The sequence below is a fragment of the Panthera uncia genome (assembly GCF_023721935.1).
Source record: "Panthera uncia isolate 11264 chromosome B2 unlocalized genomic scaffold, Puncia_PCG_1.0 HiC_scaffold_24, whole genome shotgun sequence".
Classification (NCBI taxonomy): Eukaryota; Metazoa; Chordata; class Mammalia; order Carnivora; family Felidae; genus Panthera; species Panthera uncia.
The window spans coordinates 23,030,536-23,048,533 of NW_026057580.1; the positions used below are offsets into that span (position 1 = coordinate 23,030,536).

At 37.5% G+C, this 17,998-nt stretch overlaps 1 protein-coding gene across 1 annotated transcript in view; it reads right to left on the minus strand.

Moving 5' to 3' along the window:
* Positions 1-3,474: 3,474 nt before the first annotated feature.
* Positions 3,475-17,998, minus strand: part of HMGCLL1 (3-hydroxymethyl-3-methylglutaryl-CoA lyase like 1) — a 147,295-nt gene continuing 132,771 nt past the window's right edge. The window contains exons 7-8 of the mRNA XM_049653853.1: positions 8,730-8,855; positions 3,475-4,870 (exon numbers count right to left, since the gene is read on the minus strand). Coding sequence (XP_049509810.1) covers positions 4,769-4,870; positions 8,730-8,855 — 228 coding nt within the window. The 3' untranslated portion in view covers positions 3,475-4,768. The remainder of the gene's footprint in view (positions 4,871-8,729; positions 8,856-17,998) is intronic.

The following is a 17,998-nucleotide window of genomic DNA, read 5'->3' on the forward strand; positions in this document are numbered from 1 at the left end:
TTTTCCTTCTAACTAACATTTACTAGACCTCTATTGTGGCAGGCCTGAGCAGTGTGTTCTGGGCACTAAGGAAGTAAAATTAAAGAGGGTAACAAAGCCCTTGTTCTCATGGAGCATATATTTTATTGGGGAAAGAAAGATCATAAACAACTAAATAAAAATTTTATAATAAAAGTTCAACAAGTTAATGTGAGAGAAAGTAATCGAGGCCTTTGCTTAAATTGGGTTTCCCACAAAGACTTACTACGGAGGTGATATTGATGCTGAATCTGAATGACAAGAAGGAGCCAGGCTAAGAGCCAGGAAAAGAGCATTACGGGCAGAAAGAATAACTAAAATAAAGCATCTGAGGTGGGTCTGAATCTTGCCTTTTCAAGGAGCAAAGACATTGGGCCATAGCACAATGCAGGAGGGGTAAGTGGCACAGGTATTTTGAATACACAAAGCTTCAGGGGTGTCTGAGTGGCTCAGTTGGTTAAGCATCCAGCTGTCAGTTTTGGGTTAGGTCGTGATCTCAAAGTTTTCTGAGTTGGAGCCCCACATCAGGCTCTGTGCTGACCGTGTGGAGCCTGCTTGGGCTATTCTCTCTCTCCCTCTCTTTCTATCCTTCCCCTGCTCATGCTATCTCTGTCTCTCTCAAAATAAATTAAAAAATTAAAACAAAAGCTTCCGATGTCCATTAGACACCCAAGAGGAGGTATCAAACAGGCAAGTGCTTCTCTTCAGTGAGCATATGAGTCCCGTGAGGATTTTGGCCTGGGATAGAGCCTGAGATCGTGCATTTCTCAAAAAGTCCCAAGCAATGATAACCCTGCTGCCAGTGGAACACATTTTGACTGGTGGGGATGTAGGCAAATTTGTATGTGACTCAAATAGGAGACAAGGAAGAGACCATAAATTTTGAGGTGGAGGACATGGGACCAGAGAGATAGTGGGAGGTGCATAGAGTGGTCCCCAGAAACCAGGATGGGCTTCCAGCAGGTGGGAGTGTCAAATGAAGTGGTAAACATAGCATGAGTACACATACTTGCATTGAGCATATAACAGCCCCTTGGATAGACTAAGTTAAATTGTACTACTGCTCTAGGTGAGTTTCAAGCTTTATCATTCTTCTCTAGCCTTCACTCCACCCCCAACTAATGTCTGAAGAGTTCACTTCCTGTATTCATTAAAAAAAAATTAGCAGGATCAGCTACTTTCCCCTTTAAAACCCATACCCTTCAACTTTAAAACCTTTTGTTTCCATCCTTTGCTTCTGAGAGGAGGTAAATATGGTCCTTCCTTATGGTTGTTAACTCATTAGCCTCAACTCCCCTATCATTTCACCATAAAATGTGCTCTGCATCAGGTTTTTTTTCCCCCACTATTTCAATGATCCGTTAAAGGTGATCAGTGACCATAGTTGGTCTATTCTAATGGCTTATTCCCCTCTCACCTTACCTTTAAGGAAGGAACATGTAATGAAGTTACTCCCAGTGAAACATGAGAAGTTTGGGATAGGGGTGGGAAAATATTCTTCATTGATTAAAAAAAACAACAAAACAAGATAAACAAAACCACATTCAGAACAAAACCCTCCACAGTGGCTGAGCACTGTGTGGGATGTGAGGCTGGGAAGTATACTGACCATCTTGTGACCCTGAGGAGCAGTAGCCTGAACGTGAACCAATACCTTGAGACAAGAAAAGAGGAAAGTGGAGACAAACTTTTGCTTATAACATAATTGGGCTACTGAACTAAATGATGGTGAAAAAGCAATATTTCTAAAATATTGGAGAGAAGTTTTGTTGCATAAGCCTACTGAGTAAAGGCTTTTTATTATGTGCAATTTATAGCAGCCTCGCTGATGGACTCCACCATAGCAGAATGTGCTTTCTATTAGAGCTGTTCAAGACAGACAATAGTTTCTTAACCCCCTCTCCTTCCCTTTTCTTCCACCTTTATTCCCTCCATTTCTGAACCTCTCCTCCTTTCCTCCCTCTCTTGCCCAATCTCTTCCTCCCTTTTTCTGTCTCCAAAACTATTATTTTAATTTCTCGATCTACCCCACATCTACAAAACTTCTAGTCTACAAAAGCAATTTGTAAATGATTATTGGTATTCACAGCAATTCTTCACTTGGCTGTTACTTCAATTTAGATTTCTGGCTGGTGCCCAGGCCTTACTTTTATCTCTTCTTGACAGTTCTGATAGGGATGATATTTGTGGCTAACTTATTCAATGTTGTGCAACTTGTCACTCTCATACCTGGAGTTGATCATTTCGGAGACATAAGATGCACATATATAGAAATGAATAGCCATGTAAGTCCAGCTAAATGTTAATCAGAATAAATAACATAAAAGGGCAAGTTGAATTTTTTCAGAAAGTCAGAGTCAGTTTCCTGTTTATTTGCTTTGTGAATTTCATGAATCTGGAACTTAGAAAATTTGTAGCTTTCAGAGGACTTCATCTTAGTTTTCATCTATAATAGGTCATCAACATATACATGTGATAAAATATGTTACATATTCTAGAACACAGGATATTTTCCTTAAGGGCAGATTCCACAAGATTATTTTGATAAGTATTTCAATAAAGGTCATAATTTCTTTGCCATTCTAAAGACTTTCCCCATGGCTAACTCTGACATGGGTTTCTGTGCAGGTTGTTTGGGTGGGTCCTACAATGATTCCAGGGTTTCCCGGTTAGTTGAAATATGGCTTTGGTGGGATTCTGCCTATGGAATTCAGGTAGCTTTATGTGCTTAATTGAGTTTTTCACCACAAATCAGAAATAAAACTGTAATTCAGCAGAAAGGTTTATACGGTTTGGGTGGGGAAAGGATAACAAATAACTAAAACATGGACCTTCTTGTGAGTGTGAATAGGAAACATTGAAGGATTCTCGGAACTGAATCTGTAGATTGATATTTGCGCTGTTTAAGTGTGTGCTAAGCTGCACCTGGGGTTTCCGATTACTTGCTCTGCTTACTTTCCGATTACTTGAAGACTGTATGGTTTGTTTTTCAAAACAGCAAAGTTTTGATCCTGGCTGTTTCTATAAGCAGTTTGTACCAAAAGATCGGTTTCCGGATATCTTATAACTAATAACTCCACAGTTCTAGAAGAGAGGAAAATTCAGTCTTTAGAACATGGGGTACATTGCCAGCTGCGCACACTAGGGCAGGTGTCCCATTACTGCCCCACTGCACAGGGCTGTTTTCTCTGTGAAGAGAGAGACATAAGGGAGACGTAGCAGGCAGATCCATGAAGTTCTGTGATTCTGTTTGCCCCTGCATTACCTCCCTGCCAACACTAACCCAAATGCAAAGAGTTAGCACTCTAGATGACAGACTCCTGCTCTAATACCCATCTCAACCTGATAAGCTGGCTTCTTCTTGGGAATTTAGTTTGGTTTTGTCAATTACCAATATGTTTCCCTTGAGACTTTTATTATGAATATCTTTAAAGTTAAGTTAGTTGTAATCAATAGTTCTCGTATTTTTTAAAATTTTTTTTTCAGTAGTTGTGATTAATATTTATAGAAAGTCCACAGTGCTCACTTTCATATTTAAAGTTATATTAAAATTTATTCAAAGATAAGATCACCAAGTATTATTGGAGAAGACTACATAAATAGAACTGATGATTCAGACCCGCATTTAATAATTCTGTCCCCATATGATTTGCATAGGTTACAGTAACATAGTCTTTCTGCTCCTCCTCTCCACTTTGACATATTAACTTTTGCTATTCCTGGCAATGTTTTCTATTGCAAAAGATAAAATTTCAGCCATTTCAACATTAAAAATAACCATAAAGTCAACCAAAAGTGATCACATTTAATCAAAGTACCTGGAATCAATGAAAACAGTTTTGTTTTATTTTGTTTCATGAATTAAAAACTGCCTTACTATTCTTAGGATCTTAGTGACATTTCCTCAGGCAATTTGAATGTGATTTGAAAATTACCAAAGTGGATTATACTCTATGTATCAATCTGTTCTTATCACTGTAGCTGAGACACTGAGATGACAGTCGAACCTTATATTTTTCAATAGTTGAGTAACACCATGCTTGTTTTTACTAAACTTGATGAAAGAGAACGTATGGTAAACTGGATGCATATCACAAACATGGGAGGTCGTAATGTTTCCAGCATATGGCATCTTGCCATTGACCACAGCCTCTTGGAACAAGATAAAGTCGTTGAAATAGTTAACAGATGTTAGCCATACTTGAAATATAAAAGTTCTATTGCTAAAAATTATGTACGGTCAGATGGAGATTTGGCGCTTGGTTCATAATTTAACTGACTTGGCAAATGGAAAGTTGAGATCCAGAGGCATAACGCATAGGACTGAGGCCACACACTTTGCAGACTATGCAGAAGCTCATAAACCACTGACAATATGTATACTGTGCTAAGCCAGCTTGATTAAGTATTAACACAGTATTTGATACTTAGGGAAACCTGAAGTTAATTTTCACATCTACTAAATTAAAAAGTTATTTCTATTGGAGCAAAAGAGTAGACTTTTCTCCAAGTTCAAAAGCATATCTACAAATTGTAGTGTTTTACTTCAGCTTCCAATTTACCGATGACTGCATATTGCTTTCCACTGATTTCATAATTTGTCCAGTAATATACTTTAAAATTACATCTTTTTTTCCCTCACTCTTGTCTATTACTTCACATTTCAGAACAACTTGATAGTAATGATTTTCAGATGAGTATCTGTAGATGAAATGGATCTTCTCAGCCTTAAGTCACAAATTTATTCAAGTCAAGAATTGAAGGAGGCTTGTGCTACTTTAGAGTTTGTGGTTTTATTCACAGCTTTGCAAATAAAGTCACCAGCTTCCATCACTTTGTAAATATTGACACCCTGATAAGGAAAAGAAGGGAGACCAGTTGGATTAGGGAGAAAGAAGACAAAACAGATTTCCGTTTATTAGTAGTTAATTCACAATTTGAAAATTATTAAACAAAATGTTGTTTATTGTTGATCTGAAGACAACATTTGTCTCCATGAATCCTGCAGTCAGCATTTTAGTTTCTTATGTTTTAATAAAGCATATCTTGAATCTGCCCTTTCTATAAAATCATAGGCTAGCCATACCTGAAAGACCTCAGTGTAATTCAAGGTTGTACCTAAACTCTAGGAAGGACAGTAACAAAACTAGAAACAATGTACAAAATACCAGTGAAGGGCAATTAAAATTAGAATGGTTTGGAGGAGTTCATAGATAAGGACTTAAGACAGAAAATCTTTTTACTATGTAAAGAAACAAACTTAATCAACCTATAGGAGAAGAAAAGTGAATGCATGATTTTAACCATATTCAGAAACACTATCAGTGTGATATTGAAGGAAGTAGTTGTAGGTCAAATAAAATGAAGTAGTATTTAGTACACATCTGGAACTTGTTTGTGAGGTTGTACTGGCTGAAAGCATAAACAGGATCAACAAAGGCTTAGATAAATCCACGAATGACAGATAGGCAGTTGGGTATGAAGGCCAAGTTCGGGGCATACCCCTCATCTCTTGGGCTTGGTGTAACAAAAGGTCCCTATCAAGGTATCCACCCAGCACTTCTGCTGTCACTAGGGGAGACAGAGAATTAGGCAGATTACCCAGAGGTTGCCCTCAGGTAGCATTTCATAAACTCTCAAGTCCTCCCTTAACATGGACTAGAAACTGTATGGACTTAAAATCGAATAGACTCAGGCTTTCATGCTATTAAGTAATTCTTTTTTTTTTTTTTAATTTTTTAAATTGTTTTTATTTATTTTTGAGACAGAGCATGAGCATGAGCAGGGGAGGGGCAGAGAGAGAGGGAGACACAGCATCCGAAGGAGGCTCAAGCACACAGCCTGACACGGGGCTCGAACTCATGGACTGTGAAATCATGACTCAAGCCAAAGTCAGACGCTCAACTGACTGAGCCACCCATGCACCCCATTATTAAGTAATTCTTAATATTTATGTACAAGTCCCTCATTTTCTTAAAATAGACAAATATAAATATTCACAGGGCCTTCTCATAACAAGACTCATAAGGAGATCATCATTTTAATACAACCAATTCCTCTCTAGAAACTTGTAGAGCAATGTTTCCTTTGTAGTTTACTTGTTTGTTTTTGGGGAATGATCAAGAGAAATATTTTGTAAAGTGACACTTATAAATGATTTTAATTTTAATTTTGCTATAAAGTTGTTCTAGGGTACCAACATTTGCTTTGGTCTGAGTTTATTGGTTGCGTCCTGAGAATGGCTTTAGGTGGAACATGTTAGGCACATCTTAGTTGATATCCTAAATCCAGTGCTATTTAAGTTTTGTGAATAATTAGCTACATGTGTCTTTCATTTTTGAATTACACCCAGGAAGGAATAATAGAAAGATAACCAGTCTTCTTTGCTCCCCAAGAATTCCATTGATAACAAGTATGTACTGGAATTTGCTGACATTTTACCCAAAAATTTCATTTTGACCTTTCTCTCTCATTTTACTTAACAGAGACCATTATGAAATAGCATTGCATGTTAAATATTGAGTCATTTGTCAGATGCTTAAATAGGTCTCATGTACTATGATATGTTCTGGGGTTTCAAGAACCTCATGGAGAATAAAGTTTCTGTCCTCAGGTTGTTTACAGTAAAGCAGGCAATATGGAGTCCTGTTGAGGGGAGGGGGGGACCCTGTATTATAATTAAAGACACTGACAGAGTAATGCCCAGCTGATTACGAGGGCAGAGGGTGGGTTAGTCAACCCACTGAGGATAAGAAAGTAGTGAGGAATGTGTCAGGAAAGTGTGTCAGGAAGGGTAAATCCTGACTTGAGTGTTACCTGGGGAGTATAAGTCTTTGAGAAGGAGGACCAATGGGGCACTGCAGGCAGAAGAACAGTACAAAGTACCTGAAAAATGGATACTATATATGTAGGATGATAGGCAGAGATGACTTGAAAAGTTATGACTAGGCGCTATGAGGTGACAGAACACAGCTTTGCTTTTCAGTAAATGAGAACCCACTTCTGGGTGCTCGAGAAGAAACCAGGCATATTCACATTTGTATTTCGGATGAAATCCTCTGATGGCAGCATGAAGATGGATTTAAAGGCAAGTCAGAAGCCTGCACACCAGTGTAGAGGATGAATACCCAGAAAAGAGATAAGGGATTGTGCTGACATAGTAAGGGTATTAAGGAACAAACAACCAAAGTAACTTACAAGTGGCTCTTGGTAATTGACTGGACATGGGAGCCATGGTGACACGGGAATTCTACAGAGAAGCTTGGCTTATTAGCTGGGTAGCTGGTTGAATTGCAACTCCTACCCAGTGTAACAATCCTCTCCTTAAATTGTGAATTCTTCTGAATGAAGCTGTGGCTTATTTGCATTTCAGCTCCCAAGGTCTAGAACATGACCTGGTACCTAATAAGCATGAAAGCATCAGCTAAGTTCAATTTGGTCATCTAAGTCATGGCCATACATTTTTACTGGAAATGATTAGGGAATTTTGTAAATGAAAGAGTTTCTCCTAACCAGGGAAGACAGGTTAAGTCCCAGGTGATATTACCTATCACCCAGTAAATGTCACTGGAGCATCTCTGCGTAAAAGGAACAGTTGTAATAATCATTCACTGGCTGCAGGGAGAGCTAGACACATTATACATTATACAACCTCAGGGTAGGTTCAGAGGTAGTAGCACACAGGTTGGCATGGAAACCCAAATGTGAGGAACCCAACAGTATGGACCTGGGGATCAAGCAGGGAGACACTAGAAGAGTTTTTGAAGATGGTAGCACTTCACTCTTCAGGTGAAATTGAGTATGGGGAGTAAGGCCAACCAAGTGGTGGTGGCAAATGGTGCTGCAGGACCTTTAACGTAAGTAGTGTGAGGAGAGAGAAAAGATGAGAGAGAGGAGCAACATTCCATTTTGTAATCCAGATGATGCTTTCAAGTAATGTTAACAAGCATGTGGTGGGATGCCTGGGTGGGTGGCTCAGTCAGTTAAGTGTCCGACTTCAGCTCGGGTCATGGTCTCACCACTTGTGAGTTCTAGCCCCATGTCGGGTTCTGTGCTGACAGCTCAGAGCCTAGAGCCTGCTTCAGATTCTGTGTCTCCGTCTCTCTGTCTTTCAAAAATAAATAAAGTTAAAAAAAAAAAAAGCACGCAGCAAAACTAATCAGTAATTTAGGTGAATATTGTAGAGGATGTGACTTTCCAGGTACTTTTTTTTAAAGAGACTATTCTTGTTGTCCAGTGTCTCATGCCCTAAGTACTGTTAAGCTCTCCTTTTTCCTGACCATTTCAGTAGTGCCCTGGGCCCTTTTCCAGAAGCCCTAGTTGTCAGTGCAAGAAAATCAAGATCTCCATTTCCTCCTAGGAAAACATCCATCCAAAACAAAACGGCAAAAATAACAATCCTAACAGCAAAGACACAGGCTCTGACTCACAGTGTGTGAAATCAAATCAGATGATACATGAAAAAGTACTTTGGAGGTCATGAAGCACCATAAAAATGTGACATGGTAGCATTATTGGTGATGGGGCTAGAGCAATAAGTTACTTTGTAAAGCCCCCTAAAGAGTTTTTATTGTGTTTTCCCACTGTGCATTTTAGCAGATAGCAAAAGTGTAGTAAAACTTTGACCTCAAAATTGCTTCCCAAATCTGAGACACATTCCCCTTTGTATCTGCAAGGCATGCATGAATATTAAAATATGTTAAATTACTTACTGTGTTGAGCCCCAAGCCATTAAGCATATATATCAAATCCTCAGTGGCTACATTCCCAGAGGCACCTTTTGCATACGGACAACCACCTAATCCTGATACTGCGGAGTCCACCACATTAATTCCCATCTGGAAAACAAACCAGAACACTCAGGGCTTGTCTATTTATGGCACGCAAATTGTTGAATTTCTATTTAACCTGTTCCAAAGAGCAAATAAGCGAAATCTAAACCCATTATGCAAACATACTCACTTACTCACCTGCTGCTAGAACAGTCCCTGGGGTGCTGATTTCTTTTCTATCTAATCTTGTCTGTTAGGCTAATGGAAATTCTAAGGATCTCAGGAAGGAGAATAATCTTAGATAAAAATTAAAATGGTGTTATTCAGAGGGGGTGAAGCTTGAAGAAAGATGAATTCACTCTCAGGTCATATATATTCTCCAACCAATTCTCTAGCTCTATCCTAGTAGTATTATATAAACACAAAGTATTTCCAACATCCCAGCTCAAAGTCAGTGTGCCTTGGAAGACTGGTCTTAGTGGTAGGGTCACTGTATTTGAAGTAGTATTTTAATGGACTCAATTCACCTATTCAATTCACTCGATCTTTATTGAGCCACTATTTTGCATACCCAAACCTGCTGCTTTGGGAGAACTGAAGAGACACTTGTAAGGCAAGCCATCCACCGCCAATGCTAGCTCCATCTCACAGTTATTGGGTCCTCATTAAGTGCTAGATGTTACTCCTAACATCTTAGGAGTATTAACTGCTAACCCTCACAAAAAAAAAAACCTCATAAGGAAGATATTCTTCTATCCTCGAATCACAGATGAAGAAACTCAAGTACAGCAGGACAACAGAATTTGCCCAAAGTCACCTCTGTCTCCAGAGAATTCGACACTGGGATTATGGTCTCTGGAAACATGCAAATTGGTACAGGTTATGCATGTAGGGACAGGAAAGTTAGAAGGTGTGTGTGCTGGAGGTGGTTTGGAAGACATGATCACAGTGGTGTCTGAAAGGGGTGTTGGAGATCGGGATCGGAGAAGACTGAGAAGACAGGGAGGCATGTATGCTTCTATAAAATGTGACAAGTGGATAATCACATGCTACCAAGAGGCCTAATCTGATTCTTCATCACCTGGGAATTGAAGAAAAAGTAACATGGTCTTAGCTAAAATGAGAAGCACCTGAAATCAGAGCTCTTGGGTGGCCAGCTGGCTTGATAATCTGAATGTTTCACAAGATCCCTGATGCTGCCCTTGCTGCTACTCTGGGGATCACACTTCCTTTTGCTTTTCTTTATCTTTTCTGATAAACTTTTTGTTTTAGAATGGTTTTAGATCTTCAGAAAACTTGTGAAGAACAGAGCATTCCCATATATTATGCACCTAATTTCCTGTGTTATTACATTATCTTACACTATTAGGGTAAATTTGTCACAGCTGATGAACAAATATTGGTATGTTATTAAAGTCCATTCGTTCTTAGATTTCCTTAGTTTTGAACTTAATGGCCTTTTCTGTCCTTTCATTTGGGTTTGTCTGATTTTTTTTTTTTAATGGTTAGACTAAAATTCTGAAATATTTCAAGAAAGACAACAGAAGTAAAATGCCCTTCTCAATACATTGTATCAAGGGTACATATGATCAACATGTTTTATGACTCATATGCACCTTGATCACCTGGCTGAGGTTGTGTTTGTCAGGGTTCTTCTGCACCAGGAAGTCCCCACTCCCCACTTTCCAGATTATGCTCTTTGGAGGAAAGTCATTATGTGCAGCTCGCACTTAAGAGGTAGAGAGTATCTACAGAAATTATTTGGAATTCTCCCATTTGGGGGATTTGTATATTCTCCTCTATCTATTCAAACATTATTTTTTGTCAGTAGGGACTCATGGTATTTTTTTCAGTTTGGTGTACAATATTACTTTCTATATTTGTGGCTCAAGTTGCTTGAGATTTGGTTTTTAGCTCCTGGGTCCCTTTGTCATACCAAGGGGAGGGGACTGTGCTTTTTGAATCACTCTTCTAGATATCCTCTTAAGAGTTAAGAGGATATCTACCAAGGCCTACAAGTTTAAAAAAAAATTGGATGATAGACCAAAACGTTTAACAGTGGTCATCACTGGGTGGTGTGATTACAGGTAAATTAATTCTGTTTGTCTTTGTTTTCCAGTTTCTCCACAATGAATGTTAATTATATATAAAGAAAAAAAAAGGCTCTGTAAACCGTAGTCTGTAGTAGAATGAGAATGAACATAAATGAATCTAAGATTCGTTTTCTTGATTAACATCATTATTTTGCAATTAACTGATCTTCCTAGCATGTGAGACTGCAGGGTTAATCTGCATACAAAATCATTGAATACAGACATGATCTGAGTGAAAGGTTACCTGGAAAATTGCCTTTACCTCTTTCCTAGCATCAGAATAGCTGTAGACATGGATTTTCTGTTAGTAAGCTCTATTCCCAAATTAATTGAATCAATCCTACGCAATATGTGACTTTAAAACAAAGTTGAAGAAATTATTAAAGTATACATTACCTGCGAAGGAGAACATTAAGATATTAGTGCCTTTTAAATTGTCTCTCCAAAATAAAAAAATCACAGTACTATTTTAAAAGTATTTTTTTACGCAGTATCTCCTACATTCTGATCTCTATTAAATGTGCAGTTCTGTTCCCTAGAAATAACTCTTAATGAAAAATGTTGACCATATACTAAGATTTTTAAACAAGCTGCTTTGGAAACTTCTAGTCTTAGTCAACTAAGAAAATTTGGTTTTACTATGTATGTTTTCTTTACTTCCCTATTCCATTAGAAATGATACATACTATCATGTAAACAAGTTCTTGACCCAGTAGGAAGAAAAATATTTGATTCTTGATGGTAAATAGAAGGATGTTTTTGTACTTAATTATTGAAATCATGATATTATAGTAAATGTCACTACTTTTACTATATTACTATCATGTATTTGAAAATAATAGATAGGCTCTTAGATGAGTTTATCATAAAGAGATTCTTTGCATTAAAAGATCATTCTTAGAAACCCCCTTCCCAGGTCTCCAAACAGAAACCACTACTTTTTGGTTCTTTGAGGTGTGTGTGTGTGTGTGTGTGTGTGTATACACATGTGCGTTCCCGGGGTGTGTGCACAAGAGGTTTTCTTGCACCATAGATCACAAAACAAAGCATTTGTTTTTTGTTTTGGAGAAAAGGTTATCTTTAGATGAATAGCCACAAGGTGGCAATGCAGCTTCAAAATCCACCAAGTTAAAGTTAAGCATTTACAACCCTACTGGGTTCCAGCCCCCCAAAATGGCAAACATGTAAATAAATCACTTTATATTATACAAATAAATATTTTCTCTTTAAGAGAGGAAACTTACAAACTGTGGTTCAATATATTCAGTGTATGTTTTATTAGTCTTCCATTGAATAGAACATATTTATGAAGTGCATTCTATGTGCCAGGAACTTGGAATACATACAAAATCCTGTAGCTCATGGGGTTTAGCGTTAGAAATTAAACTTATTATATATTTTGTCACTGAGAAGTTATCAAACTAGAGGCCATTTTCTCTAGGGTAAGAGAACTAATTCTCCCTAAAATAAAACTCAGAACTCAAAGGGTGGAGGTGTGCTTGGCTCCCACATTTCTCCAAGCCTATGCTTAAAGCTATTAATCCAGTGACCAGGAAATGATAAACTTGTTGAGTTCAGTTACATGTGCTCTGTCTGCTTGAGCTCTGCAGTTACACGCTTGGACTTAAGGGCTGAGAAAAATGAATGAAATATTAGTACCCACTTTTTCTGGAAAATGGTAAATTATAGATCTACCATGAGCACATCACTCTGTGCTACAATCTTAGGTAAGCTCTATGGAGTAGTAATCTTGTGTACTGCTTAGATGCCCAAACCATGCTGATATTCTAACAAAAAGTACATCTTGACTTTTTCTTCGTGCTTGCTGTAAGAACTTACTTCCCAAACAAAACTGAAGAATACCTTAAGAGGTGTCAAATCATTTTGCAAAATTTACAATGTCCTATATGTTCATGATTTCAAAATATCTAATGGAATCTAAAATTTTAGGTATTGAGGATACTCAAATCTTAACATACCAAAATTCTGTATATTCCTTAAGGTTTGAAATGGCATCTAATTTCTTTACCCCCTGAGATCAACTTTCTCTTTAAAAACAACCGTTATGTTAGATTTAATTTAAAAATAAGGTAATTTCCGATGGTGTAAGCTACACATTTTGGATTTAAGTTACTCAGGGAAAAGGCAAATATTCATGTAGGATACCTATTAAAAATATACTCATTTTTCTAATATTTGTCTCCTTAGCCATTCCTCATAGCTAGTATCCCCTCTAACATAGGATTGCAATTTTCCATGCATGAGGGGCTACTTGTCTTCCAGGGGTCAGACCAGATAGCACTTATGGACCATGACATTCTTTCAAATAAGCCCAGATCTTGCCTTGAGATACTTCTCAACCAGTACTGTAAACAATTAGTATATATTGAGTTATGATACCACCTGAGAAATAGCACTCTATGCCATTCATGTGCACTGTGAATATAACATATTACATAAATCACAGATAATGAACACTTAGCATACATGAATAAAGTCCAGTGTTTTAATTAAGTGACATATATACCAAAACTGGTATGTAAATGATAATAGGCATATAAATTGCTGTTGGGGGATAACTAAGCCATTGGTGATTGGTTATTAATACTTTCATATAATATCCTTTATCTTTGAACAGATTTTCTGACATCATTTTTTTTGCCTTACTATACATAATGAGATAGATTATATTCTTACCTTCATTTAGTATATTTCAAATGGAGATAGAAATGGGACTGTGTACATAGGAGGGGGTAAGGAAATGGAAAAAGAGATAACAAGGAAATTATCAATTGCGGTAAGACAAAATAATAAATACTATTAGTGAAAATTTATTGAATGTTTATTTCGTCACAGATACTGTGTCATATGCTTTACATATGATAAAGTCACACAAAGTTAGTGTGAAATGGGTGGTAACCCAGGCCCATTTTATTGATGAGGGAACTGAGCCTCCAAGAAGTCAAACACTTATTTCTTGCTTTTTGCAGTAGCTGTGTGCTACTGCCAAATACTAATTGTTAACGTTTAATGAGCCCGGACTATATGCAGGGCAGATGACTAAACACTTTCCATGTAATCCTTGTAATAACTTCAGGAGGTGAAGTGTGAATTAGGAAGAAAACACTGACAAATCAAAAGCCTTCCCGTTTCTTATGACGCTTTCTTCAACTTTCTAAAAAGTCTGTACACAATTTAGTAACGAGAGATTTGAGAAATTAAATGCTGTCCAAAGGTGTTTTTTTTCCCCTATGAAGCTAGCCCAAGAAAATAGCCAGAAATGTTAATATAGATTTATGTTCGAGTAGATATTCTTTGTAGCATGATTTGTAACAGGAGAAAGAAGGCCATAAGTTAAATGTCTGATAATAGGGAAGTAGTTAACACATTAGATAAGATGGACTATTTATTATGAAATCATTAGATACCCACTGAAAAAACACATTCAGTGAGGAACAAACCTCCGTATGTTTGAGTCACTATTCATTTTGAGATGTGCAGTAATGTTGGCACAGCCAATTAGAGCTGATATACCAGCTGATGAGATAGGTTAAAATCTACCATTTTGCAGCTAGTTTCTATTCTATCTTTTCTTTTGTTAATGGAGCATTTCTTAATGATTTTATTTTATCTCTTGAGATGATTTCTCTTGGCATCATCTACTTTTGCCTGTTCTTGAGTGGACGGTGCTACTATACCGCACTTCTCCAGTGACCTGTAGAAAAGGACAGAAAAATGTCCTTTGAAGTAGAGTGAGGAGAGGATGGACAGAGGTACAGAGATGTGTTAAAGCAACACAGACCTCGACGTTTTCAGGAAAATAAATGATCAGTAATCTACCTCTTTAAATTGTTTAGTAGTTACCCTATGGTTTACAATAGAAATATTTAATAAGTACCTTCAAATATCCATGCCACATATAATGAAAGACCTTAAGACAGTAGATTGTCCATTCCATCCAACCACCCTTTGTGCTGTAGTTTCCTTACGTTTACTTTTATAATCCCCTAATACATTTACATACCCATAACATGTTGCTACTCTTTTTGCTTTAGGCAATTATCTTTTAGAGCAATTAAAATAAGGAAAAGAATTCACTTTGATTTACTCCACTTTGAGTTCTCTGAAGAAACTTGACAAGAACATCAGAGATTCAGATCACAGTATTCAGTTAACACTTTTTGGAGGTGGATGAAGGAAGATGAGTTACTGAAAGAGACAAGGAGTTCAGGAGGAGGTCCAATGTCACAAGCCAGAGTGGGAAAATTTTCTCTAAATACTTACACCACAGTAATGAAGGCTTCACAGAAGGAGAAGTCTTTCTATTTAAGGAAAATAAGAGCCTAGAAAAACTACTGGATATGAAACTGACAAATTTTGAAATGGATTGTTGCAGCATAGACAGGACAGGGAGAGCTAGCAATTACTTGAAAAACAAATGGAGAGCATACAGCCTAGTACTTAAAAAACCAGTTTAGGGAGACCTGTATTTGAACCTGTTCTGCCACTTGTTAACTGCATGATGTTGATAATTTTACTTTACTTCTCTGTCCCACCAACTGTAGAATGAATATAATAGTACTAAATGATGGCTTGTTTACTATTTTGTGAGATCTTCCATGGGAAGTGCTTACCACATAGTTTGGCACATAACACTCTGCAAATGTTGGCTTTAACAAGGATAGGTCAAGAATATAGAGACAGAGGGCATGTGGTCTTAAAGAAAATTAGGGCATAATTGGGGGTATGTGAATGGAGAGATAAGGGGAATATCTGAGACCTATAACTTGGAAGCCTTAAGGGACAAATTAAATGAAGTAAAGAATGATACCAGGGGTGCCTGGGTGGCTCAGTGGGTTGAGTGTCCGACTTAGGCTTAGGTCATGATCTCACAGTTCGTGGGTTTGAGCCCAGTGTTGGGCTCTGCACTGGGATCCTCTCTTCCACTCCCAACCCCACCCCCATCTCTCTCTGTCCCTCTGCCACTTGCACTCTCTCTCAAAATAAATAAATGAACTTAAAAAAAAAAAGAATGATGCCGTACATAGAAGAGAAAATTCACAGAGCAAAACCCTTAGGGGATGTGGATGAATTTGGGATTAAGGCAGAAACATGGAGTTGAGCTAGAAATTAGTGGAGAAAACTGTCCTTTGAAGTAGAGTGAGGAGAGGATGGACAGAGGTACAGAGATGTATTAAAGCAACATGGACCCTGAAGTTTTCAGGAAAACAAATGATCAATAATCTCAGAAACACAGTGACTGAGTTTATCCGCTGAGATTTCAGAAACGAGTTATGTCATTTCTGGCTCCCTGATACTAGCTTCTCTTAGACCCAGCCCTACCCTGCTCTTCCCACACTCTTTGATGTGTGCACAAATAGGTAGATAGATAATGGGGAGGAAGAAAAGTGGACAGATCAGTAAATAACACTGGAAACAATAAAAGTTGTACCTATACATTTTTCATAAGAATCTGTAAACTATTTTTCATAAGGATCTATAAATTCAAGAGTTTTACAACAATACAATTTAGTCTATTTCCCTTGTGATTAATTGATTTAAAGGGAACTAAGCACCTGAGTTCTTTGTGGGGTTACCAAAAGTCACAGAGGTCATTAGTTCTTGAGGTGGATCTGGATTCTAGAGGTGGATCTTGTCTCTGGAATTTCACTAGTAGGAGGTAAATAAATTCTAGTTCCAAATGAATGTTAGTGGGAAGACTATCTAATGGTATAAATATGCAACTAAATATTAAGTTTTAAAAAAGTTAAAGGAATGAAAGCACAGTGATGCTGACAAGAATTAAGTGTCAATGTTATCAATACTCATAAACCAAGAAGGGCTTGGGATAATAGGAGGACCAAATTTGGGGGGCAGTGGAGAGTCAAAACAGCAAGATATATATATTAAGTGTATGAGGGCAAGAACGTTCCTCTATCTCACTTCATCATAGGCTCAGTATATGGCATAGCTCTTAGAACATAATAAGTTATTACTCAAATATTTTTGAAAGAATTGGACAAGTAATGTATCTAAAACAACAATACATGCAATACCAAGACCCGGTGTAAGTATAACTACACATGATAATAAATGAACTTGATACAATTCAATTGGAAACACAGAACTACATAAGGAGGACACTAAAATAAATGAAATGATTCAGTGGTTCACTACCTATGTTGTTTGTTCCCTAAACCTCCTTTTCTTAGAACCGTCTTCTCATAAAGATGGGTTCCTGGAAACTGTTTGTGTGTTCAGTGACTCCTTATTCAGTGCAGTTGATGGACCTCAATTGAGTCAACCACAGTCTCCTCTCCCAGAACTCATAACGGACACAAAGATAGAATTCACCTTTCTAAAAGGTCAGATGTATAGCATATAAACTATGGAGAAACAACTTTTTATATGAGCAATGGAAAAGCAGAGAAATTCAGTCTGCAGTAAGAGGGAACAGGAAGCATCACTGAATCAGAAATGTCACCTGACTTTCAGACATCTTCTCAGTCTTTCTGAGGTCCAGTTTCACTTCCTCTTTACCTTTGTTTTTGAAATAACTTTTAATCAGAGCTATGTCAAGTGTCTTCAACCATATAATATTCCTAGGAAGTAGGTACTATCATCATTTTATAAATGAGAAAACTGAGTCACAGAATGTTTAATATAACCATGCATAGTGTTACATATTTGATAAGTGATTAAGCTGAGATGCAGGATTAGGTGAAAAAGTCTCCAAATGTCTGCTCTTGTGTGTGTACTTCTTTAGGAGGTTTTCATGAGACATCCCTGTATCCTCATAACAAAGGGTCCTTTTTGCTTAAGGTAGTTTAAGTTGGCTACTGTGGCTTGGAAACAAAGAGTAGTAACTAACACATCATTAAGTTAATGACCTGGCAGAGAAGATATTCATAAAAACAAAGAACTATAATACAAAGTATAGTGTGGTAGTTATTATGAGAATTACAAACAGAGCTATTCAGAAACACCAGTGAGACGATTTCTATATTTTGTAAGGGAGCAAGGAAGGAGGGGCAGGGTGAAAAGGTTGATGAATAGTTTGGCTCAGCTTTGGGCCTTGAAGGATGTTGACAAGTGGGGGATGGTGAGGGAAAATAT